A 19,004-nucleotide genomic window follows, 5' to 3' on the forward strand; every position below is an offset into this window, starting at 1 on the left:
TTGAGAGAGAGAGAGAGAGAGAGAGAGACAGACATTGATTGGTTGCCTCCTGCACAAGCCCCGACTGTGGATTGAACCTGAAACCTGGGTATGTGCCCTGACCAGGAATTGAACCTGCCACCTTTCGGTGTGTGGGATGACACGCAAACCAACTGAGCTGCACCAGCCATTCACATCTTTTGCCCGTTTTTTATTGGCATTATTTCTGTCACCCCAAAGCTCTTTATGGTTTTAGTTGGCATTCCCCAACACTCCCTAGTGAGGATGTTCAGCACCTTTTATATCTTCATTCATCATCTGGATAGACTCTTCGTTGAAGTCTTTCACCAGTTTTCCTTTGGAGTTGCCTTTTTAAAATGGTTTTGTACATTCCTCTTCTGATTGCAGAGTTATCTCTTCTTCTGCTATTTGACACCTCCCCTTAGCTATCCCTAGAGTTTTTCTTTCTCCAAAATGTCCTATAAATACGTTTATCATACAGTGCCTACACATTTACCCAAGAGAAACGAAGATGTTTCACAGAAAGACTTGTAGTGTTCAGAGCAGCTTCGTTTATAATAACCAAAGAATTGGAAACAACACAAATGTCCATCACCTGTGAATTGATGAAAATAAATTGTGGTACAGCCCTACAGTATCCACACTGTATGCAGCCTTCTGGGCCTGGCCTCTCCCTCAGCTTCATGCGTTCACCCCCATTGCGTTCCTTTGTGTTGTTGGTGAGTACTGTGTGGATGTACTGCAGCTGAGCTCTTCACCCGTGGGAGGATGCTTGGATTGTTTCTAGTTTGGGGGTTTTGTGAATAAAGGTGCTGTAAACATTTGTGCACAGGCTTTTGTGGGGTCTTATGCCTTCATTTCTCTTGTGTAAACACGTGGGGGTGGACTGCTGGGTTATATGATAAACATGTGATTGGCTTTACTAGACACTATCAGACTGTTTCCTAAGTGACTGTCCTATTTTGCGTTTCCACCGGTGTCTGAGGGTTCCAGACACTTGCGTCCTTGCTCAGCACTTAGTACTGTCAGTTTCATTTGCTTGTTTGCCATTCTCATTACTTTGTAATAGTGATGTGTCATTTATGTGGGGGTTTTGTGTGTGTGTGTGTGTGTGTTTTGTGAATCCTAACTAGGGATATTTTTCCATTGATTTTTAGAGAGAGTGGAAGGGAGGGAGAGAGACACATTGTGGTTTTACTTTGCATTTTCCTAACGACTAATGATGTGATCATCTTTTCATGTATTTATTTGCTATCCATACGTCTCTCTTTTTTTAAAAATATATGTTATTGATTTTTTATAGAGAGGAAGGGAGAGGGAGAGGGATACAGAGTTAGAAACATCGATGAGAGAGAAACATCGATTCAGCTGCCTCTTGCACGCCCCCTACTGGGGATGTGCCCGCAACCCAGGTACATGCCCTTGACCGGAATCGAACCTGGGACCCTTCAGTCCGCAGGCCGACGCTCTATCCACTGAGCCAAACCGGCTAGGGCCATACATCTATTTTGATGGAGTGTCTATTGAAATGATTTGTCCTTTGTTTATTGAGTTATTTGTTTTCTTACTGAGTAGTGAGCTTGTTACATAGTCTGCATACCAGTCCCTTATCAGATGTGGGTTTTGCGAGAGTGTTCTTTCAGTCTGTGTCTTGACTTTTCGTTTTCCTCACAGTGTCTTTTGCAGAGATGTTTTTAAGTCATCCAGGTCATTTATTTGTATTGTCTCCACTTATTGGTCTTTGATTTCTTCCACTAACATAGTTTTTGGCACATAAATCTTGTACGTCTTCTATTAGATTTATCCCTATTTCTTTTTCTCTTTTTTCTTTTTGGTGCTATGCAGCTTTTTGAAACTGCATAGTAGGTGGTGTGTTTTAAACTTCAATAACTTCAATTTCTAGATGTTCATTGTGGTATATAGAAATGCAGTTGCTTCTGTTACCCACACGTCCTATGTCCTACAAGCTTGTTAAACTCACTCACTAGTTCTAGTAGCTTTTTGTAGATTTTCTCTGTTGACAGTTTTGTCGTCTGTGAGTAGGGACAGGGGTGTCTGACTTCCCAATCTGCATGCCTCTTGTCTGGCCTGATGGCAGTCACTCGGGCCACCAGTAGAGTTGAGTCCCTGTGAGCAGACATCCTGAGTTGCTCCTCATCTTAAGAGCGTTCAGTCCCGCTCTCATACGTGTGGTGTTAGCTGTGGGTGTTTCATAGATGAACGGGAAGTGCCCTCTGTTCCTGGCTTGCTGCGTTTTATCGTGAATGGATAGTAAATTGTGTTGAATGTGGCTGTTGTAATGGCTGTCGCCCTGAGCTCAGGAGCCTCACGCTGTGCTAGAGGAACTTGGAGGGCTTTCCTTTGTGCTGCAGCTCAGGGCCCTCTGTCCCGCCTGCCCAGCCCACTGCCCACTCCCTTGGTGGGGAAAGGAGGCGGGTCTGGAGAACAGGACGCTGGCTCTTCCTTCTGGACCATGCAGGGTTTGGGCCCAGGGTGGGTTACGTTGCTCTGAGAGGCTCGGGCTGCACTGTGGGTAGGCAGGTCCAGACCACATCTGTCACCAGGGGGCCACCCCGCTCCCCACAGTGGGTTCTCTTCTTGGGAGTCCCTGCTGTATCTCACTGCCTACAGCAGTGCCTGGCACAAGGTGGGCCCCCAGTAAACGTGTTGCCTGACAGGGACACCCCCCACTAACAGCTTTCTGTCTGTGGATCTGTCAGCCCCCTGACATCCCTGTCCTATGCCCAGACTGTGCTTACCGACATTTGAGCACTTTTCCTTTGATATCAACACTAGTGTCCTGGTGCACCGATTCGTGCACATTGAAAGGCAATTAATTAGAAGAAATGTTTTAATATCACTACTCACCCTTTCTCTATAATAGAAGTGTCAACCAAATTCACGATCAACAATGACAGATCGAAACACACACGTGCGATTGGCGCCAGCGAGAGCTTTATATGTATCGTGCATGCGCTAATCAACTTAGCCTTTCATAGATATAGAATAAACTTGCTTAATTAGACCTGCTTTCTGATGTAGCTAAACTTTTTCCAGCTCAGGGAAGCACCCCAACTTCTCTTTCAGGTAATTGTCAGCAACACAGCAGTAAGTATCAACACGAAGCAGATTATTATTGTAGATCACGCAGGGAGGACAAATGGTAAAGTATGTTAACTGCAGCAGTGTTTGACTATATTCTGCACAGTGAGAAAACCTGAAGTCATTTTCAAGGTCCACAGTTCTTACTTCTTTTCAGTCAGGTCGAGTTTCTAAACTTTGTAAATCTCCGTTTTCTGGCTAATGAAAAGAAAATAGGATTCTACCGAGTCTCCTATCTACCTACTCCAGGACTTCTGTGAGGATCAAATGAGATGAGGCACAGAAAACGCTTCACAGGCATTTGGTTAAAGTGTAAAATGTTTGCACCTGGCTATAAAGCAAGTCCTCTTCCTGGGCTGAAGAAACTCCAAGGAGGCTAGTCGTTGCTAGGGAGAGGAAGCTGGGCATTGCTACGTGACATCATTACCTGGCGCCCACAGCGACTGTTTTGGGCTGGGCTGGGCTGTGGGCCACATTTTGTGCCACGGGGTCTCGGCAATGTTGGCTGCAATTTGGTGGGCTGTCACTCCAGAGTGGTGGTGGGGCCTGTGTCCCACTTGGGGGAAGCTGAGTGTTGCTTTGTCAGTGCCAGGTCCACAGTGCTGTTTCTTTGTAAATGGCCAGTGCATGTCAAGGCAGCTCCTGCGTTGAGCGTCTGCCCCCTGGTAGTCAGTGTGCATCATAGTGACCCGTCGGACGGTTGGAGGGACACTTAGCATATTGGCCTTTTATATATATAGACTAGAGGCCTGGTGCATGAAAATTCATGCACTTGGCGGGGAGGGGGGGTCCCTCAGCCCGGCCTGCGCTCTCTTGCAATCTGGGAGCCCTCGGGGATGTCCCACTGATGGCTCCCCAGGGGAAGTGGCCTAAGCCACAGTCTGGCCTCCCTCTGTGGGAGGTGACCAGTGGGCCAATTGCCGCCATCACCAGTGGCCTCCCTCTGCAGGAGGCAACCACCGGGCAATCAGGGGATGGCACCAGCTGGTGAGCGGCCGGCCCCACCCCTCATTACCCTGCTGCCGCCACTGCTACCAGTGACCTCCCTCTGCAGGAGGCGACTGGCAGGGCAATCGAGGGATGAGCAGCTGGCCCCGCCCCCCAATCGCCCCTACGCCGCTGCTGGTCGCCACCGGGGTCATTGCTGCCCCCCGATCGCCATCCCCTCCCTCTGCTCACTGGCACCCATCTTGGCTGGCCTGGCGCTGCCTGCTCGCCAGCCCTGCCCCCCACCCATCAGTCCTTCCACCATTTGGTCGATTTGCATATTAGGCTTTTATTGTATAGGATGTGTTGTTTCACATTTGTTGAGAAGGCTTCACTTTTGAAGAATGTGCTCAGAGGGAGCCACCCACCCCTCCCCTGTGACCTCACTGCCGCCTTCCTCCCCTCATGGGCCTGCAGGCTTTTCCCGGCCAACACACATGCAGTTCCTTCAGCCAAAAGGCCTGCCTGGCCCCGTCCTGCCCTCCACATCTCATCCTCTCCATAGCCGCGGGCTTCTTTCCCCGCCTGCCCTGACCGCTGCGGCCACTGCCTTCCCGACCTGTGCCTCCGAAGTAGAATGTTCTCTTTCCCACCCACCTCCCAGACCTGGGGCCCCCTCCCTACTCATGCCCCAGGACAGACCCCTAACATCACCTCAGGTGGGACGCCTGCCCTGCCCGCAGGCCCACAGAGCTCCTGCCCCCACTGGCTTTCTTGTGTGAATGGTATTTGTTTCCTCATGTGCCTTCCCCACTAGAGAGGGGCAGGGACAGCCATCTGGCTCCTCTCGCTCTGCAGGGGCTGAAAGGCTGGGTCTGGCCCTGGCTCCCCCTCCAGTCCTCATGCTGGCCTCTCCCCTCCCCAGGCTGAACTGATGAGCAGCCTCATCGAGTACTGCATCGAGCTGAGCCAGGCCTCAGAGCCCGCTGCCCCCCAGGAGGGCGCTTCCGGCCCTTCCTCTGCCCCCGGCTCCTTGCCACCTCCCACTCAGCGCCCCCAGCTACGAAGACAGGGCAGCGTGGTGTGCAGCCGGATCCAGCACCTCTCCACCATCGACTATGTGGAGGAGGGTGAGTGACCTCTTCATGGTACAAGTATGCAGGCCCCGGGGAGCTCGAGGGGAGGGGGGGCCGGGAGCCTCTGGCTGAGAGGAGGGCTGGGTGTGAGCGTCACATGTGAGCTCTGTGATCCGAACAGAGGCCTCTGGGGTCCTGGCGGTAAGAGCCCTGCTCTGACCCTTCTCAGTGCTGCGTCCACAGACGTGTTCACACAGGACTGTCCAGGCGTGAAGACTAGAAACTCCCAGTGTCTGCAGCGGACAGGACACTGTGGAAGGACTGGTGAAGTCTGCATTGCCACTCACGATGAGGCCGTCGTCTCTGCACCCACTCCTGGCGCGCGGGCACTGGGAGTTTCTAGTCTTTCACGTCTGGGAGGTAGTGAGTGTTACTGTCCAGGGAGAGATGCGTGTGGGTTGCTGTTTGAATTCTAGTGAAGTTGGACCATTTTTATGTGCTGGATCATTTCTGTTTTCTTTATGAATTACTGTTCACTTATGTTGCCTGTTTTCCTTTTTTTTTTTTTTTGCTTGATTTTTAAAAATTAACATCTTCCATTAACATGGCATATATATTCTAATTAATGAACCAATATTGATATTGTAGTTTGTTTGTTTTTATTGATTTCAGGGAGGCAGGGAGAGGGGGAGAGAGATAGAAACATCAATGATGAGAGAGAATCATTGATTGGCTGCCTCCTGCACACGCCACACTGGGGATCAAGCCTTCGACCCAGGCATGTGCCCTTGACTGGAATCGAACCCGGACCTTTCAGTCCAGTCCGCAGGCCGATGCTCTATCCACTGAGCCAAACCAGCTAGGGCTGATTGTATTATTAACTAAAGTCCTTAGTGTAGCCTCATGTCTTTTTTAGTTCATGAACCATCTGGACCCCACACTGCGTTCAGTTGTCATGTGTATTGGGCTCCTCTTGGCTGTGACCATTTCTGACTCCTTTTGATGACCGTGGCAGCTGTGGGGGGTGGTCAGGGACATTGTAGGATCCCCTTCACTGGAGTTTGATGTTTTTCTCAGAATTAGGCTGGGCTTACGGCTTAGGGGGGGAAGATCACAGAGGTGGAATGCCATTTCTACCGCATCCTATCACAGGTTCCGTAGCAACATGACTTGTGGCTGTTGGTGTTGACCTTGGCCACCTGCTTGAAATCGTGAACTTGTAAGAGTTCTTTTGCCTCGTTGAGGCTCACCTTCAGCCGTCCTGCAGGTTGCAGGTGCTAGGTTTCTTCGGTCTGTTCTTGAATAGGTTTTAGCAAAAGCCCCTCAGGTACCACGGCTGGCCCCGCATCCAACTCAAACACTGATTTGCCTCAGATTGGGGGCTGGTGACACGTCCACCCACCCATCCCGTCAGGTGGAAGAGTGGGGGTGGGGGAGTGAGGCCAGAAAGTTGGCAGATGTGAAGAGGGGAGCTCAGCCCAAACCAGGCTTCCTGGGGGCTGGGCCCTCCCGGGAAGCCCTCTCCTCAGTGCGGTCCTCACTCCCCGACAGGCGAGCAGATCAAGCCGGTGAAACCGAAGCGCACCACGTCCTTCTTCAGCCGGCAGCTCTCCCTGGGCCAAGGGAGCTACACCGTGGTGCAGCCCAGCGAGCGCCTGGAGCAGAGCTGAGGCCGTGGTGCCAGTGCCAGCAGGAGGCGGGCACAGGAGGGCAGGGCCAGGGGTGGCCCTCGAGTTGGGAAGAAGCCTACCTCGACGCGTGGAGCAGGGACTTCTGTGCTTGGGGTGGTGCCTGGGCTGTGCCCAGCTGGCTCAGGGATCCCACACGGTCCCTCTCCAGCCTGCCCTTCTGCACTGTGGGCCCCGCTGCCATCTCAGGACCATCTGATCAGCCCCAGTCTCCCCCTTTCACCCAGGGACTCGCCTGTGTGCCCCTCTCAAGATGGACAGCGTCCCCTGCTCTGAAGCCCCCCCTGGCGGCTCCCATGACAGGAGGTCGAGGAATAGGGCTTGGGACCTGCAGGTCCAGTGTGTGTCTTTGGTCTATTCCCTGGACTTTGGTGACCACATCCCCGCATTTCGTCAGCCGGCATTCCACGCATGCTGCCAGGCGGGCCGTCCCTGTCGGGGTGGGCCGGGGCCTCCAGAGCTGAACCATGGCAGGTGGCAGGAACGGGAGGAGAGGCCCGCACTCGTGCCCTCCCTGGCTGGATGGAACGAGGGAGCCGGGCAGGGCCCCGCTCAGCAGGGGCACCCTGTGCCCTTCACTCAGGCCTCTCTCGAGGGCAGGAGACACTGACCAGCAGGAAAGTGCCTCTTTGCTAGCTCTGGTGATGTCACTGCTGCAGGGGCTGTCCGGGACCAGCAGGCCCACAGACCCCCACGCCCCACTCGGAGAAGCTCCCAATCCCCCGGGGCTTCAGGTTTGTTTTGGTTTTTACTCGTCTGCTTTGGTTCCTTGAAGCCTGTAAACTCTGGGGCAACTCAAGAGAACCCTACACCCTCAGGGCCCGGCCCCCCCTCAGAGGTGACCATCGGGCCTGGCCCTGGGGGCCGGCCATGTGGGAAGTCCCACCCCAGCAGCCGGTCTCTTTCTTGGGAACAAATGGCCAAGGTGAATGTGGCGCTGGGCATGGCCGGCCCAGGAGCTCCTCCCCGGCCCTGGGCTCCTCTGTGGGGGGCCTGGCTCAGCTTCCTGGGACTTTGCACAGGGAAGAGGCGCCGGCTCAGCCAGCACAGGGCTCGCGTTGTCTCCCCTTCCTGGCGGGACGTGGGCGAGGAAATGCCAACCGCCTGTCTCCAGATGCCAGAGCCACCTCCTCCCTTGATGACGTTCGACACTCCAGGTGTGTGAGGTGGGCTTGCCTCGGGCAGCAGGGACTTCCTTATTTGTCATAATGAATAGGTGCCCCAGCCTGGAGTCACTCACCTCCCCGGCTGCCCGCCGTCTGGCTCCCAGCCCTCTGGTCCTCTAGTCCCACACACTGTTTTGATGCCAAGTGAATTCTTATCTGATGGGCCCAGGGGGCATGTGGGTGTGGCGGGTGTGTGTGTACACAAATTACTTGTTTTTACTCCTGTCTTTCTCCTGTTTTCTAAGCATCCATTGTGTCTTAACCTTTTCTGCCTGTCCTTTGGACAAAGCCTTTTACTAAATGTCCTTTGAATATTCTGATTGTTTTGTACCATGTGACTTATTAATAATAAAATCCGTTTCCAGCAGCTTTGGAGTTTATGATGTGAGTAATGCGAGTGTGCGATTACAGCCTGGGAGCTGATCACAGCTGCGTGTTGGCTTTTTATTGACTGTGCGCCAGGGATGCAGCCCTCGGGCTCCCATGCTGCACCCACGGAGCAGCCCGAGTGCAGTTTTCCAATCTTGGTGGTTGGTCAGAGTAAGAAGGTCCAAGAGAGGTTTGGGGGGTTCATGGTGGGAACCAAGGCAGGAGCTCTGCGGGGAGGCAGGGAACAAGGAGTGACAGGCTGCTGGGCCCTTGTCCCTGTCCTGTGGCCCTGAGCCACCTGTCGCCAGGTGCCTCCTCACACCTGGGGGTGGGGCCCAGGGCAGTGTCTCGGGAGATGGCAGAGAACCCAGGAGGTGTGGGCGATTCTCGACCCTCCCTGAGGGCTCCCCAGGGCCAGGGCAGGGGCAGTTTGTTTCCCACAGATCCTGTTGGGCAAGGATGGCGTCAGGCCGGCCCTCTGGAGCGCTGTGGACCCCACAGGAAGCTGCACAACAGGATGACCTGGGCGTTGTTCCTGTGGGTGAGCATCGTCTGGAGGTTGGGGAAGTCCTGTGCCCAGAAAGCTGGAAAGAGAACGGGACTCATCTGAGAGGCTGCGCCTGCCGATGGCACAGACACCCCATCTTGGTGGTTCAAGGAGCACCATCGACCTGGGGCCAGGCAGGCCTGGAGCCCTTCCTCTACCCAGGCCCCTCTGCCCTCTCCACTAGGTTAGTTTCCTGTGGCTGCTGTAACCAGTGACCACAACCTTGGTGGCTCAAAACAGCTCACTCACTGTCTCAGTCCTGGAGGTCAGAAGTCTGAAATGAGCTCACTGGCTGAGATGAGGGTGTGGGCAGGGCTGCATTCCGTGCTCGAGGCAAGAACCTGTTTACTGTTCCAGCTTTCAGAGGCCGCCTGTGCTCCTTGGCTCGTGGCCCCTCCCTCCACCTTCAAGCCAGGGAAGGAGACGGGCGTCCTCAGCCTGCACTCTGACTGTCCGTCCTCACACCTCTTTCTCCGACTCCCGTCTGCCCTCCACGTCCAGGGTTAGGACCCTTGTGGTTATTACTGCACTGGGCCAAGGTGGAGAGTCCACATCTCCCTACAGTCAGCTGATTAGCTACTGAATTCCTCTTTGCCGGGAAACTTACAGCCTGGGAGCTGATCGCAGCTGTGTGTTGGCTTTTTATTAACTACTAGTGGCCCGGTGCACAGATTCGTGCACATTGAAAGGCAATTAATTAGAAGAAATGTTTTAATATCACTACTCGCCCTTTCTCTATAATAGAAGTGTCAACCAAATTCACGATCAACAATGACAGATCAAAACACACGCGTGCGATTGGCGCCAGTGAGAGCTTTATATGTATCGTGCATGCGCTAATCAACTTAGCCTTTTATAGATATAGAATAAACTTGCTTAATTAGACCTGCTTTCTGATGTAGCTAAACTTTTTCCAGCCCAGTGAAGCACCCCAACTTCTCTTTCAGGTAATTGTCAGCAACACAGCAGTAAATATCAACACGAAGCAGATTATTATTGTAGATCACGCAGGGAGAACAAAGGGTAAAATATTCTACTGCAGCAGTGTTTGACTGTATTCTGCACAGTGAGAAAACCTGAAGTTATTTTCAAGGTCCACCAGTTCTTACTTCTTTTCAGTCAGGTCAAGTTTCTAAACTTTGTAAATCTCCGTTTTCCGGCTAATAAAAAGAAACTAAGATTCCACTGAGTCTCCTATCTACCTACTCCAGGGCTTCTGTGAGGATCAGATGAGATGAGGCACGGAAAACGCTTCACAGACATTTGGTTCAAGTGTGAAATGTTTGCACCTGGCTATAAAGCAAGTCCTGTTCTGGGCTGAAGAAACTGCAAGGAGGCTAGTGGCCGCTAGGGAGAGGAAGCCGGGCGTTGCTATGTGACAGCATTACCCGGACGGACACTTAGCATATTAGCCTTTTATATGGAGAGAAGATGCGGCAAGGAATGCAGCCCTCGGGCCTGGGCTCCCGTACTGAGTGCCACGGAGCAGCCAGAGTGAGGTTTTCCGATCTTGAGGGATGGTCAGGGTAAGAAGGCCCAAGAGGGTCCTTAATTCCTCTTTGCCTGTAAATTCTGATTCACAGGCTCCAGGGATTAGGACACAAGATCTTGGGAGCCTTGCTTCTGCCTACCACACCCCCACTTTCACTGCGGCCCTCCCTGCTTTGTGCTCATTTACCTCCACTCTGCCCATCTCTGACCAGGCATCCTCGGTCCTCGCACCCCCTGCGCTGGTGGCCAGGTGAGCCGAGTGGCTGCGTGTCTGTGTGGAGGCTCAGGCTGACTGGGGGACCCCCTCCCAGCACCATGGAGGAGCTCCTGCTCCAGACACCCTTTCTGACTGGCTCACTCTGCCCAGGCCTCCTCCCTGGACCACAGCCCAGTCTCCACTGATACCCAGTTGTTTTTTGGGCATAAGTTCAGAAAGTGTGTCTACACGCGTGCACACATGCACCCCATTTCAGTCCTCAGCGGGCTCCTCCACAGAAGGGCTCTGTGCTCTCTGTGCCTCCCAGCACCACAGGGGAGAGGACAGGACACTGCACACCCGGACCACCTCACTACATCCTCCTCTCCTGCCCCCCATCTCCGTTCTAGGCTCAGTTCCGCCTTCACTGCTCTGCTTGCATCTGCCCACGGCCACATGCTCCAGGCGCAGCTGGAGACCAGCTGACCCCTAGAAACCACCCAGTGTGGACTGTAGAGGGAGCCAGCAGGTAGGGGGAGAGGTTGGGTGCTGGGGGAGGCCTCTCAGTTTGTGATCCCAGTTCCAGGCACCCTGAGGGGCCAAAGGGAGCAGGAGCCCAACTGGGAAGGGTCCCCCGGGAGTCGCTTCCTGGTCCCTGAAGCGCTCTGCCTGCTCTCACTGTGCTGCCTGCACTGTGGGCCCCAGGTTGAGCCCTGGTTTACGCATCCCCACAAGGCGGCACCAGCTGAAATCCAGGCTCCGAGCAGGTGTTTGGCAACGTGAACTCTAGGACGCCCACCCGCCCCTGTCCCCAGCCCTCGGCACACAGAGACTGAGTCACCTGCAATGAGAGGACAAGCCTCAGGGCCCACCCCTTTGCAGGAGCCCCTGCCCAGGCCCTGGAAGGACTTGGCACTGTGTTCAATGGTTTTTGTAGAATTTGCAAAAGTAGGATTTAAAAATTATTTTTTCTTACAGAGGACCCTACAATTATTGAAGTCCTGGGTTAGTCCTCGCCCACAACATACTGGCTCCACTTGTTTCTAGAACACACCTGCAGTCTTTCACCTCTGGCATCCTCAACCGCCTCCCCGCCTTGGCTGCCCAGCATAGCACCTGTCCACATTCCCTTCACCCTTCGCAGGGACGGCTGTCCCCTGGGAACAGACTGGTCTCTCCTGCACCACACCTTCTCTCCTGGAGGGCCAGGACCTGCTCATTGTCCAGCTTTCCTCTCCTCTGCTGTGTAGCCTTAAGCAAGTTCTACCACCTGCCTGGCTTCCATTTCCTCTTCTCTAAAATGAGGATGGTCGCCCCTGCGGGCCGGTGTGGCTCAGTGGTTGAGCATCAGTCTATGAACCAGGAGGTCACAGTTCAATTCCCAGTCAGGGCACATGCCTGGGTTGTAGGCTCCATCCCAGTGTGGGGCGGGTCCTGCAGGAGGCAGCAGATCAATGATTCTCGCTCCATCCCGTGGGGCGGGTCCTGCAGGAGGCAGCAGATCAATGATTCTCATCACTGATGTTTCTATCTCCCCCTTCCTCTCTGAAATCATCAAAAATACATTTTAAAAAATACATAAATAAGTAAATAAAATGGGGATGCCTGTCTAATCTGGCCACACCCCAGGGGCAGAGCACCGTGTTCGCACACATCTGTAACGCGTTTGCAGAGGCGGGAGGTGGTTGGCAGGTGCTCCTGACCGGAATCAAACGTCCGCCCTCTGAGCCCCGGTTTCGTCGTCTGTGAAGTGGGGACATTGAGTGACAGATGTGAGAGCATCTCTGGCCTGCAATGGCTGCATCTGTCTGGTTGTAAATAAGTAAGTAAAATGGGGATGCCTGTCTAATCTGGCCACGCCCCAGGGGCAGAGCACCATGTTCGCACACATCTGTAACGCGTTTGCAGAGGCGGGAGGTGGTTGGCAGGTGCTCCTGACCGGAATCAAACGTCCGCCCTCTGAGCCCCGGTTTCATCGTCTGTGAAGTGGGGACATTGAGTGACAGATGTGAGAGCATCTCTGGCCTGCAATGGCTGCATCTGTCTGGTTATGTCCGGTTCATTCATTCACTCATCCCACTTGATGGTCCCAGGTCATTTCATGCCCCCTTTGTTCCCGCCTGCACGTTTCCTGGGGCTGCCTCAACACGATACTATACATGAGGGTGGGTACTTAAACAACAAATGTATTGTCTCAGTTCAGGAGGCTAGAAGTCTGCAAGGTGTAGGCAGCCGCAAGCTCGCTCTGAGGCTGTAGGTGTAGGGGGTCCCTCCTGCCTCTCTCAGCCTCTGGGGTTCTGCTGGCAGTCTATGGTGAAGTCCTGGGTTATCACATGCCCCCCCCCCCACACCTGTGTGTGTGTCTGTCCTTACAGGGCCTTCCTCGTAAGGACCCCAGTCATAGCGGACTAGGGACCCACTCCCCTTCTCTTCATCCTGACTACACCTGCAATGATCCTATTCCCAGCTAAGGTCACTGAGGGTTGGGCTTCAACATAGCTTTACCGGGGGACACACAATTCAACCCATAACACCACCCTGATGGTTTATTATTTTGGTCTTGGGGCTTTTAAAAAATATCAACTGGCAGCTGGTAGCTCAATTGGTTGGAGCATCGTCCCATATACCAAAAGGTTGCAGGTTCAATTCTCTGTTAGGACACATACCTAGGTTGTGGGTTCAATACCTGGTTGGGGCTTGTGTGGGAGGCAACCAATCAATGTTTCTCTCTCACATCAATGTTTCTGTCTCTCCCACTTTCCTCTCCCTTCCTCTCTCTCTAAAATCAACAATAATAAAACATATCTTCAGGTGAGGATTAAAAAGAAGTGACCCTATTCCCAGCTAAGGTCACATTCTGAGGCACTGACGGTTGGGCTTCAACATAGCTTTACCGGGGGACACACAGTTCAACCCATAACACCACCCTGATGGTTTATTATTTTGGTCTTGGGGCTTTTAAAAAATATCAACTGGCAGCTGGTAGCTCAATTGGTTGGAGCATCGTCCCATATACCAAAAGGTTGCAGGTTCAATTCTCTGTTAGGACACATACCTAGGTTGTGGGTTCAATACCTGCTTGGGGCTTGTGTGGGAGGCAACCAATCAATGTTTCTGTCTCTCCCACTTCCCTCTCCCTTCCTCTCTCTCTAAAATCAATAATAATAATAAAACATATCTTCAGGTGAGGATTAAAAAGAAATCTTTAAAAAAGTAAAGTAAAATGCATCTAGGGTTGTTTTAAAATACCAGCTGCCTTGTTGCATGGAGAAGCGGGCCTGGCTCAGCCAGCACCTGGCTCTGGAGGCCCCTAGAGCAGAGGAGGCCCCTAGAGATTGCCGATGGGGGTCGGTGCAGGGGCACAGGGTCTTCGTGGCTCCCAGACACCCCTTAACTCCTCAGGTAACAGGTCACTGAACAATCAACACAGGCAATCCCACTGTCGTCTGAGGCTGGGGCATTTCTGGGTCATTCTCATCCACTGACATCACCACCTACAGCACCTGGGAGCCGCCTGGCACTTGTTCCCTGTCCAAACCAGCCCCAAGTTTCAGAGAAGGCGGGCCGATTACCCAGCCTCAGCCAGGACAGGTGGCAGGGCAGGCCGGGGTCACGACTTCAGTTTTTAAAAAGTCTGGTGCCCCGCCCTGGCCGGTTTGGCTCAGTGGATAGAGTGTCGGCCTTCGGACTGAAAGGTCCCAGGTTTGATTCTGGTCAAGGGCACATGTCTGGGGTGTGGGTTTGATCCCCAATAGGGGGCGTGCAGAAGGCAGCCAATCAGTGATTCTCATCATTGATGTTTCTTTCTCTCTCTCCCTCTCCCGTCTTCTCTGAAATCAATAAATATACATTTTAAAAAATTAATAATAATAAAAGTCTGGTGCCCCATAGCTGGCTGCTTTTGGTGCCCTGACCCAGCCGCACCGGGTCGGGGTGCAGGGCTGGCCCCTCGGGTTGGCCACAGTCCTTGCCTGCAGGTTGCTGCTCCCACTTCGGCCAGCAGGGGGCAGCTGAGCCCGTCCTTTCCTCCAGTTCAGCTGCAGAGGTTGCAAGATTGCACCGCCCACACGACCTACGCAGCTGGAAAAACAAGGGGCAGAATCGGGGGGCTTGCCCACATCCTCGCTGAGCAGGGGCCCTGGCTCCTGACGCCACCACCTTCCTCCCATCCATGATGGGGGAGTCCCTGACCCCTGACCTCCAGGAGTACCCGATACAGGGGGGTTCCCCTAGGTTCCTCATTTGGTGATGGGACCCACATTATTCAAAGATCAGGATCCATGTCCTGAAAATAGATTCTGCTTTGGAATTTTTAAAATTTTCCTGTGAAGTTTTCCTATTTAAAAGTAGGGTTATTGGGGGGACTCCAGGATGTGGGTGGGCACACCCTGAGACGACTCATCTCCCTCCTGCTTCGCCCTGTGCCCACAGGAGCCGACTGCCCCAGGTCCTCCCCCTTCCCAGCTGTCCAGGCCCGTCTCTCAGCGCCTCCCTCCCCCACCCATACTGAGCCCTCCAGCTATTTTAAACTACTAGCCACAAGCAGTCATAGTCCCAGCTCTGCCCTAGGACTTCTGTGTCTCCTGCCCACTTGACCTTGGCATTTGGTGGAGGGGGTGGCGGTGACTGTTGACTTTCTGGACCAGTGAGAGCACAGGGCTCCCTCCGTGTCAAGGTCAGCAGCCTCAGGGGCCGCTGGAACCTCTCAGACGGTTTCCCTCTCCCTGTGAAAGCCCTGGCACCACGCACACCTCACTTACCAATGCCCCTCAGGTGGGCCCAGGGGATCCGAGCAGAACCTCCTTCCCAGGTTCAAGGACAGTCTGAGCCAAGGCCTGGGGAACCAGGTTCCTCTCCACAGCCTTCCCTCTGCTGGAGGCTGGGGAGCAAGGACACAGGTGCTTGGCTTTGGGGAGAGGGGGGTCTGGTGAGCACTTAGGAGCAGGGCTGCAGGACACGGGGAGGTGCCCGGGAGCCAGTGGAGGAGCCGGCAGGAGAAGGGCAGAGCTGGCTCCAAGCAGGAGGCCAGCTTGGGCAGGGCTCAGGGAAGTTGAGGGAGGAGGGTCAGTGGGGCTGGGGCATTGAAGGCCGATGCACAGGAGTTGGGGGGTGTTTGTGGCAGGGAATCCTGGAGATCTGGGTGCAGGGGACTGACACCATCAAATTTCCTAGAGGCCTGGCCCTAGGAGGGGAGTGGACCCCAATTGGATCTGCCCCGGCAGTGGCCAGAAAAGGCCACCAGGGACCCCGAGCCCACAGGCCCTGTGGCCCCCAGGGGAGACATGGGTCAAATGTGTGAGAAGTCCTCTCCTCACTTAGGATGCCCTCCCAGCCTCCCCTGCCCCTTTTTGGCCCACGTGGGACAAGAAAATGGAAGCATGGCAGGCAGGGGTCGGCCTAAGAAGCCAGGGTCTGGGGAGGTCAGCCCCCCACACCCTCTCCCTCAAGCTTCTACCGGCTTTGGTTCCCTTGCCCACCCCAGGCCTTCCTGTGAGCTCCTGGTCCGGAGCCCAGTGCTGGGCAGGCCCCCGGGTCCGGCCCGTCGTAGTTTGTGGGGCTGATGCTCCCGTCAGCCCACAAATACCACAGATGCTCACAGAGACCCTCACAGAAGGCAGAGTGGCCTTGACAAAACATAGACTGTTTGCTCAACACATTTACCAGGGGCCACTTTCTGCCGGGAACACACCAGGGCCTTCGGGGCCCCGAGATCCAGGGAGGACAAAGCACACACAGAACCCTTCCCGAAGGAGCCCAGGTCCGGTGGGTGGGGAGCCCCGAAGGTGACCTCGGGCCGAGGCCTGCAGGAGCTGAGGGAGAGCTGGGCCAGGCCCCCCCGCCCCCGCCCCCACACACACACACACTCCCCAGTGAAGAGCCTCCAGGCAGGACAACACTCAGGATCGGGAAATGTGAATGAGGAAGGAAAGCAGGGCTGCGAGGGGTCGAGGGTGTGCTCAGGGTCATGCTGCTGGGGGGGGGGGGGGGGGGGTGCAGGAAGCTGTGCTGCATGAGCTGCTGTGAGGCACGCAGGCAGGAAGGGCTTGGCTGGCAGCCAGCACGGGTGACTGTGCAGTTTCCTCACTCAGGCCCGGAGACTCGGAGGGGCCTCCTGGTTCGCAGGGCCTCACAGCTCAGAGGGGCCCAGCTGAGGGTCCCTGTGAGGACAGCCCCGGTGCCTAGGCCACAGCACCGGGACTGGACCCGTGGGGGACGGGGTAGAGTTCTGGCACATGGAGTGTCGGCTGCAACACTGACCTTGCCCTGCTCTTGGTGTGAAGCGGACGTACCACCCTCCCCACCCTCTTCTCTCCTTGTCCGGGGCTGCCTGGGAAATCTGGGTCCCTCCCTGGGCTGGTGTGTGTTTGGAGACAGAGCTGAGCTGACTGCAGAACAAGATGGGGAGGGGAGGCGGCCATGGCCGTGAGCGCTGACCCTGAAATCCGGGGCTTGCCCGAGGGGCCCCTCCCTGTTCTTCCCCTTCCAGCCCTGAGCCCCTGAGTGGGTTGCCAGGAAGGTGCGGCCTTTGCCCCGACGGGGTAGGGCGGGCCCACCTCCACCCAACCCCACCCAGCACCCAAGTCCTGTTTACTGCGGTTTCCTGGAACAGCTTGTTTTGATCTAGAGAAATCTGCTGACACACTCCCGCCCTGCCCTTCCCCTCCCCCCCCCCTCTGCCCCAGCACACTGGGAGCTGCCCGCCTGCCCCCCCGCCCCCCCCAGGGCAGGACAGAGAGTCCCTGTGTGGTTCTCTATCCTCATTTCATCTCAAACACATTCCTTTCCCCAAAGACAACCGGCCTTGCGCAACCGGGAGGCCAGGAGCGCTTCTCCACAAGGATCCCCTGAAACTGGGCCGCTCTGTCCTTGAAAATGGGTGGCTGGGCGGCTCCAGCATCAGGCACCAAGGAGGGTCCTGGTTCCTTTAAGATGGAGAGCTCTAAGCCTGGTAGAAGGCTAATGCCACCTCCTCCTGCTCTTTTGAAAAATAAAACCTAAGACGGTTCCCGGGACTTGGGAATGATGTGGGGGGATTTTCGGAGCAGAGGTGGAGAACAGCTGAGACATCGGTGGGGCCCAGGCAGCTGCCACAGCAGCGACTCCCGCCTCTCCGGCGCCTGGTAGATGAATAAAGGGCTGACTCGCCGGCCTGGAACTGTGACACAGCAGGGAAGGCAGGCACTTGCTTGGCATTACACATACCGCCCAGCTTTCCAGAACATTCTGGCAGGCAATTCCCTCCTTCGACACTGTTCTTTCCAGCCACGTCTCCCCAGCCCACCCGTGAACATGCTGCCAGGACAAGACCTTGGAGAAGGGTGACCCGCCGGGACCTCCCTGGCAGGGAGCCCGGCCGAGGGGCAGGGAGAGCAGGCCTGGGCTTGCTGCACTCAGCCTTCTGGGCAGAGGTCACAGGGTAGTCGTGTTTTCCGAGAACCACTGGGCGGGCCCAGCCCTGCCTGCAGATGCCATCTTGCAGAGACAAGGGGGGAATCTGCCCCAGTTTCCTCCTGGTTGCCAAGGGGCTTGCTGTCAGGGCGGTTTTGTTTGGGGTGTGGTGGTTACTCTGGAGGAGACGCCTGGCAGTTGGCCCAGAGGACGTTCTCAGTTCTGGTTATTCTGATCGCTGTCCTTTTCCCACCCTAATCTTCAGGGGGCCAGGCCTGGCCACATGGGGGTCCCAGGCTGTGGCTGCTCCTCCTCACTCTGGCCCCACAGGGGTAGTTGGGGCTCAGGAGATGCCAACCGCCCTTTCCAAAGTCCTCACCAAGGCTCCGGACCTGCCAGCCTCGGGGAGGGGACACGAGCTCACCCCCGCTGTTTGTGCCTCTGCTTTAGGAGACCCGGGCGGGGGCCTGCTCCATGCGGGCGGCCAGCGGGCAGTGCCCCAGGCGGGCACCAAACCGGCTCAGAGCTCCACCACTCAGAGCTCTCAGGCTGTAAACTGCCCTGGACACATTAGTTTTTTTGTTTTGTTTTGTTTTAATTTTCCTTCTCTCCCACCTTCCAATCCAGAAATGAAATGGGCTGAATTACCCTTTTGGTCTTGTTGCCACGCAATCACAGATACTGTTTTGTGCCCCAACGAGATCTTACTTTTTATTACTTTGCATCTGGCATTTTCCACTTAATACATAATCAGTATCTACCCCGGCAGGAAGCGTTTCTCCTATGAAACACTGCAAACCTCCAGGCCCCTGGTAACGGCATAGCAGAGCCATGACGCACGCCCCGCATGCGACTGCGGCAACTCGGGGCTGAACTTTCAGGCCCACTTGCTCCCAAACACTCTTTTCCCCCTTTTTTCTTTTTTAATTAAATGTAGCCCAACCATTTACACAATAAAATCACAACTGGGTTTCTTAACCGGGGACACCAGTTAGCACGGCTCTGGGTGCGGCTCTCAGACGGAGCCTGGCAGCCCACCCCCCACCGCTCTCC

General features: G+C 55.0%; 2 protein-coding genes and 2 long non-coding RNA genes across 6 annotated transcripts in view; 3 read left to right on the top strand and 1 right to left on the bottom strand.

Moving 5' to 3' along the window:
- Window positions 1-8,326, top strand: part of FRMD8 (FERM domain containing 8) — a 21,940-nt gene extending 13,614 nt beyond the window's left edge. For both annotated transcript variants that reach the window (XM_014538044.1, XM_014538045.1), the window contains 2 exons: window positions 4,955-5,159; window positions 6,657-8,326. In XM_014538044.1, the coding sequence (XP_014393530.1) occupies window positions 4,955-5,159; window positions 6,657-6,775 (324 nt within the window). In that variant the 3' untranslated portion in view covers window positions 6,776-8,326. The remainder of the gene's footprint in view (window positions 1-4,954; window positions 5,160-6,656) is intronic.
- Window positions 8,327-8,359: 33 nt separating this feature from the next.
- LOC106725767 lies at window positions 8,360-9,160 on the bottom strand. Its single transcript, XR_001361707.1, has 2 exons — window positions 9,125-9,160; window positions 8,360-8,912 (listed from the first exon to the last, which is right to left on the bottom strand). It is a non-coding gene; the product is annotated as an uncharacterized LOC106725767 (long non-coding RNA).
- Window positions 8,772-11,893, top strand: LOC106725765. Of its 2 annotated transcripts, XM_014538047.1 has the most exons (5): window positions 8,772-9,059; window positions 9,233-9,377; window positions 10,459-10,616; window positions 10,973-11,091; window positions 11,541-11,893. In XM_014538047.1, exons 1-4 carry the CDS (start codon window positions 8,788-8,790, stop codon window positions 11,046-11,048), a joined length of 651 nt encoding a protein of 216 aa, XP_014393533.1. In that variant the 5' UTR covers window positions 8,772-8,787; the 3' UTR covers window positions 11,049-11,091; window positions 11,541-11,893. The 2 variants fall into 2 exon arrangements, with proteins under 2 accessions (XP_014393533.1, XP_014393532.1); XM_014538046.1 differs by having other exon boundaries at window positions 10,973-11,893.
- A 4,417-nt stretch (window positions 11,894-16,310) lies between these two features.
- LOC106725766 overlaps window positions 16,311-19,004 on the top strand; it is a 4,899-nt gene continuing 2,205 nt past the window's right edge. The window contains exons 1-2 of the long non-coding RNA XR_001361706.1: window positions 16,311-16,325; window positions 16,513-16,524. This is a non-coding gene — a long non-coding RNA (uncharacterized LOC106725766). The remainder of the gene's footprint in view (window positions 16,326-16,512; window positions 16,525-19,004) is intronic.

This window comes from Myotis brandtii, unplaced genomic scaffold, assembly GCF_000412655.1.
Source record: "Myotis brandtii unplaced genomic scaffold, ASM41265v1 scaffold187, whole genome shotgun sequence".
NCBI classification, from domain to species: Eukaryota; Metazoa; Chordata; class Mammalia; order Chiroptera; family Vespertilionidae; genus Myotis; species Myotis brandtii.